Source organism: Aplosporella prunicola, assembly GCF_010093885.1.
Source record: "Aplosporella prunicola CBS 121167 unplaced genomic scaffold K452scaffold_155, whole genome shotgun sequence".
In the NCBI taxonomy this organism is placed as follows: Eukaryota; Fungi; Ascomycota; class Dothideomycetes; order Botryosphaeriales; family Aplosporellaceae; genus Aplosporella; species Aplosporella prunicola.
Genome location: NW_022983683.1, coordinates 1,482 through 7,549, shown reverse-complemented (window position 1 = coordinate 7,549; position 6,068 = coordinate 1,482). Strand labels below are relative to the sequence as shown.

General features: G+C 45.2%; 2 protein-coding genes across 2 annotated transcripts; one reads left to right on the top strand and one right to left on the bottom strand.

Moving 5' to 3' along the window:
• Positions 1 to 849: 849 nt before the first annotated feature.
• K452DRAFT_363288 (uncharacterized protein) lies at positions 850 to 2,224 on the bottom strand (the record flags this gene model as incomplete). The annotated part of the gene is made up of 3 exons (XM_033546566.1): positions 850 to 1,576; positions 1,609 to 1,713; positions 1,740 to 2,224. 3 exons carry the CDS (start codon positions 2,222 to 2,224, stop codon positions 850 to 852), a joined length of 1,317 nt encoding a protein of 438 aa, XP_033390933.1.
• Positions 2,225 to 4,491: 2,267 nt separating this feature from the next.
• On the top strand, positions 4,492 to 4,847 carry K452DRAFT_196939 (uncharacterized protein; the record flags this gene model as incomplete). The annotated part of the gene is made up of 2 exons (XM_033535971.1): positions 4,492 to 4,621; positions 4,702 to 4,847. Coding segments are annotated over 2 exons (276 nt in total), but the record flags the coding sequence as incomplete, so codon positions are not given.
• Between the last annotated feature and the right edge of the window lie 1,221 nt (positions 4,848 to 6,068).

Sequence of the window (6,068 nt, the reverse complement as noted above, 5' to 3'; positions counted from 1 at the left end):
TTGTTCCAATCTTTCATGTCGAATCGATACCCGTTCTTTGGTGCATCAACTAGGTGGTCTCGGAGGTCGGATAGACGAACCATCTTAGGCGTACTGAGAGTGTTAAACTTATAGGCGTACCGTTCCTGGTAGTTTGCGCAAATTCCGAGTACCTTCTCTGAGGTTTGAAAGTCAAAAGCTCCTTCAAGAAAGTTTTCGACATTTCTGACGTCAGAAAAGAGCCTTGAGTCAACATGTATACCAAGGCTTCCTGGATCGACCGGCACTGGAGGAGGCGCATTCTGAAACTCTTCTACCAGTAAAGGTTCCCAGCAGATCCAGTATCGGTCACCATCATAGTCTCCATTCGAAAGCTTTTCCGCAAGTGGGAACCGGCCGTGGGTAGGAAAAATCACAACATCCTGAATTGATGCAAGTTCAGGATAGTACACTGCGCGAACTTTTTGAACATCTGATGGTCGGTGCATTGGATAACGAGCAATGAGCACATCCATGTCGTGTAGACATGGGAGCTGTGCATCTGGCAAGACACGAGAAAATGAAAGGAAGATCTCGCCCGGTTGGAGAACACGCTGGAAATCAGCTATGCCAAAGGCGAAAGTTGAACGGGGAACTCGAACTTGTAGTTTATTCCCGAGATTATTCAACCAGCTTGCGATGCCTTTCTTTAAAAGCGAGGAAAGATAGTAACACGTATGCGGCTCAAACCCAGCCTTAAGCATACGAGCAACCCTTTCCAGAAGTAGTTTCGGCATGCTTCCTTGAAATAGTGAAGAGGCGTCATCGGATAGAGCTCCAGGGAACCTCTCCGTTGTCCATTTCAGCAAAGAGACTGGGTCGTCAAGCGCATCAAAATTGATCTTTTTCAAAGTCCATCTGAGCGCGAATGAACTTTGCAATTGACGACTGGGAAATTCCTCTTTCTCGAAGGCCAGAGAGAAGCGAGACGCTCAGATGCGAAGATGCTAGTGGGCCTGACCAAGCCAGAAGCTCAAACGTAGTACGATTTCTGTCGAAAGTAGCTTCGTCCATGTCTTCGTCATGACGTTGAAACTTTCTTTGGGATGCTGTGGTTTCTATCCAGATGGGGTCTTTCGCATCTTTTTCGTGATCGGTAGATTTCAACCACAACCCTTTTGCATTAGCAATGCGTCCCTGGAAAACACTCGGGACTGGGTCTGCTGTCCCAAAACATTGCCACAAGGCGCTTGCGGCTTTGACAGAAATGCGAGCGCATCCATCGGTCATAACCCGGCTCGACTGATGCATAAAGGTTGTAAACGGAGCCCAATCAAGATTGGTATCGTTAAATCGGGTGTCCTCGTCGGCTGCATTACCGTATGCGTCATTAACTTCATCGATCTGGCCCGGGAGGAAAGCAACAGTTGGATAGGTTTTAGAAAAGCCAAGTTCAAGGCGAGAGTACAACTTGCAAGCAAGTACGCTCCTATTTTTTTCAAGATCCAGAGGAATCAACCACTGGATTACATCCTCAATGGAAGCCGGGGTGTGCTTGATGCAAGTACTTTCAGAGATGCCTGTGCCTTTGATGGCGAAAAACTTGACCTCGTAGCACCTTTGGTATTGTTTCTTGTCTTGTGCACGTACATATAAAGCACGCCACGTGCGACCGAAGAAGATTTTTTCCATCTTTGAGCCAGCTTTTGAACCACGTAGGGAAGTTTTGCTTCCAGTTGGTCGGGAGCTTGTAGGCTAGGGATATGGTCATCGTCAAAAACCTATCACCACCGAAGGCTCGACTGAACCGAAACGATCTCCCGTATTCTTCATGGGATAAAGGGTCCAACCGAGCGGTAATGTAACCCCGTGAATCGTCACCGCTTAGTACCAAGGAGCCTCGTAGCATGACTGTTCCGGATGACGTAGTCGCATCCCTCCACGCCTCAAGGCTTGCGCGCTGTCTCACTCGGGGCCGCTCTGCTGGCAAAACTTTAGACAGCTGGTCCCAGAGGCTATCATAGTCGTCCCAAGTACTTTGGAGAATTTGTTGTATAGCGTGGATAGGAACGTCGGAATCGAGTACAGCTCGGATGCATTCCCATTTTACTCTCAGGGGAGCATCTGATTGAAGGTCGGCATGAATTCTAGGAAATAGCTGACTAGGAGGAAGCAGCTCTGATAGAGGCGGACTTCGATCTTCTCGAGAAGGAAAAGAAGAGTTCGACAAAGATTGGGAATATTGTCCATGATATGGAATTGACATTGTGCCGGAGAAGAAAATCGGTCAAGGTGCTGAATTTGAGATGGTGTGGAACCATAGCACGTTCAAGGCTGAGGGAAAGAGATGCGACAAAGAAACACTTTGGTTGCCTTCTTCTATACTTGCTACATCGAGATCGAGGCATTGCTCGGTTATGCCGTCGTGCGGGGTAATAACGCTATACTATGCAAGCTGCAGCTCTCCGTATAGGTTAACTGTGCAGATGCATTCTCCTCACGGAGAAAAATACATAGCCAATAGCAAGCCGACACGTCTTGGGATTATCTAGGGTACGTCAGTACTCCAGGAGCGTTCTCGCCTGCGGCGTCAGAACCGAGCGAAGAAACCCTAATCGCTCATTTTTAAGCGAGGTAGGCTGGGGTTTACCATGCCGCTATCAGGCAACTGCGATATGTGATGATAACAAGTGTAATAAGAAATTACTTCTGGATTTTAATGGAGAACTAACGAACAATAACTTACCTATAACTTCGCAACCAGTAGTAAGTCATTTGCGGATCTAAAGGAGCTTGAAGAAACTATTAAATATTAAGTAAAAACAGAGGACAGTAGCCAGCTTTACACTACAAACCTCAATATGGCCAGCCTCAAAACTACAATTGGAGATTCTGACTACGACATTAACCCTTTGAAGATACCCCTATTTCCAATCACATCTCAGCCTCCGAGAGAAAGTTGGCCAGGACCAACTTAAGCCCGTTCATGGAGACATTCTTCTTTTCGACGTTGCGTACGCTGGGCTCGAAAGCGGCTTTCGGCAGTATTCCCGGCGCCTTCCTCAGCAACTCGACCAGTACCATACATACACTTTGTGATACGCTTGATATGCTGTGCGTCGACTTACTGGAAAACTAAACACTCAAAACCATTTTTGAAGAATTCAAAGCAGGGAAGATACGGTACAATTATGATGAACCGATTAAAGGAACAAGCAGAAATCTCGCGATGTAGCTTTTCGGCTTCTACTAATCCTCTCACACATCTTGTTCTCAAGGTAAACTATTTCGGTTACTTCTACCTGCTAGGTGACTCTGAAGCCTAATAGTAGAGGCCCTCTGTTATACTGAGTAGGAACATTAAGTCACCGGGTAGCAGCTCGGTAACAAACTCTTACAATTGAGAACCCCTTTTACATATCCATACCACCGTAAGGCGTAGATAATAAATACTATGAAGTAAGCAGATCAAGACTTTCAGTGTAACTTCGCTCGCAGAAGGTGCCTACAAGCGTATAAAGTAGTTCTTCAGTCACCTGCTACAAAACGTGATCAGCTGGAATGTCAATATATGCAACGCTCTTAAAAATAAATAGTAAGTTATCAAGAAGCTTAAGTCAATCAGCTCCGGGCATCTACAGTGCAAGTTCAATAGTGAGCTTCTGCTTGATTGCCCCTTTCATGAGTAGGCCCCAAAAAATGGAATATTGAATGTTAAAAGTCGTTGTAAATATAAAATGTTAGGGTAGCCATATCATGGCTACGTGGTGGAATGAAGACGTTGGAATGTCAGTATTAGCCCTTGGTGTACTATATTATTTTCCTTGCATTTTAGTAGCTATTATCGCCACCTTTCAGCTAGTTGTTATACGATAGCTTTATATCCCTTACACTTAAATCAACCGTAAGGAATACTACTACCGAAGAGTAAACGTTTCTTTCTAAATAGCAGCATATATCTTATGGTAACACTGCATACAGTGGTAAGGAGGATCTATCAGTGGCACTTAAGTTAAGGCAAGGTATGCTACTCTCACCGAAATGAGAAAGTTCGGAGAGAAAAGGCATACAGCATGGAATGTTATTGACAGCATTCCTATTTTACGTAGATACCGCTTCCTTACAGAAACTACTATATAAACCTTCTCAGTCCGACAAAATATTAGATGTTAATCAACACGTCAAAATTATCGCAACGCCTTCTACGTAACGATGGTGTTAAGCTTGATAAACCTGCACCCTCGTAGGTGCTAGGTAAGTCTCGTAAAAACTGAGAAAACATTATTAAGCTCGGGGCTAATATATAGGTAGTACACAAATGGCTCCATTCAGGCGCATTATGCGCGTCGCCAAGCGCGTTGTGAAGACTATCTTTTCCGACGTCCATAACATCAGGAGAATCTCTCAGCAGCCACAAGTAACTTCTTTACGAAATCTGTTGCCAAGCTTAAGAACTTACTCATGACGTTGGATTTGAAAGCTCTACTTCAGAAGTTTGGTAAATCCATCAAAGATTTAGCCAAGGCCGTCTGGAACTGGATTCGGGCTCATCCCTGCCGAACGGCGTTTGTCCTCCTGAGTATACTTGCAATTGTCCTCGCCTCTATCATTGCCCCTCACGTGTTGGCAGCTATTGGCTTCACTACTGTCGGTCCTGTTGCTGGTGAGTCTTATCTGCTAAGTTTTACTAAAAAGCAAATATGCAACTATTTTGAAGGTCTTACAATTAACCAAGTAACACAGGCACTACCGCCGCAGCTATACAGTCAGTCATCTCACCCGTCGGCGCTGGCAGTGCCTTCGCCATTCCACAGAGCGCTGCAATGGGCGGTTACGGTCTCCCGATTGTGGTTGGTTTCGCACAGGCGATTGGTATTGCTACTACTGGACTAGTTACAGTAATTCTGAACTATTTCTTCGATGGGAATAACGGCGACTCCGATGATAAGGACAAGGACGCTTAGGCCGAAGGAGAGCAAGTTTTCTATAAATATAAGGGCAGGATCCTCCAATGAGAGATCCATGGTGATAGGGCCGCAATCACTTAGCTTTCAGTATTTATAGTTGATGGCTGGCTAGTCCCGTTCCTAGAAGTTGATTCTCCGTCAGGATAGCATACTACACACAATATCTGACTGGGAAAATCGCGCATCACTCAAGTTTACTCTAATAGAAGCAGAGTTGTATTGCGCTATGACTGTATTACCTAAGTAGCTCCACCCAACCCTGCGGTATCTGTATTGCCATCTTTATTTTTTGGGGCCTGCGTTCACGTTGCGGTCGCCGGCGCTTTGAGCACGGGACGCAAAGCTACTTGAGGACATGTCTCCCCCGCCTCTCGCCTGTATCATCATTAGGCTATGTTGATACATATAATAGGAGAAAAAAGCAACACGTGAAATTCCTTTTCTAACCAAGTAAAAAATATGTTATGCCTACCTGCGTGGATTGAATTCTGGATACGTCAGATTGGGTCATCGGGGTCGATCTAGAGCCAGCCCCCCCTTGTTTGGAGGTATTTGTGTTGCTGGACGCATTATTCTTTGAAGACATCTTGCGCGGGAGTATCAATTGTTGCGTGCTGTTTCGATTTGAGGATATTGCAATGCTAGAATGTGGCGGGGAAGCCTTCAAATATAACACTCCCCTCTCTCGATTAGGAGAACAAATCCGAACATGAAGTTGCTCTTACTTGAGTTCTACGAAATACCTTACGCAGTCTAACTATCAGCTGAGCCTTAGCTTCGGAATGGCTAACTACTCCGCGCCCAGCCGTTTACTGCATGTCCGTCCGCATTTCCCTGTTTTAAGATTCTGAATTTCGATGTGCATATTTTTGTCTCAGTTAAAAGTAGTGTGACTATGTCTCCCGTACTTCAAACTTCGACCACAGAGGTCAGTCTTGGAAGTTCGAGACAAGTGTACTTAGTTTGTTAGCAGATCAAATAGATATTTGTTCATCTTGTCCTATACTTTGGCAAGGCAGCATACAAACTACTGAGAGAGGAACTTCTATTAGGAGCGATGACGTCTTTATTGTCTAATTATAGTCTCAATTAGGTAACGTTGCGTACCATAGGGGATCAGCCGGAGCTAGTCTATAAACGGCG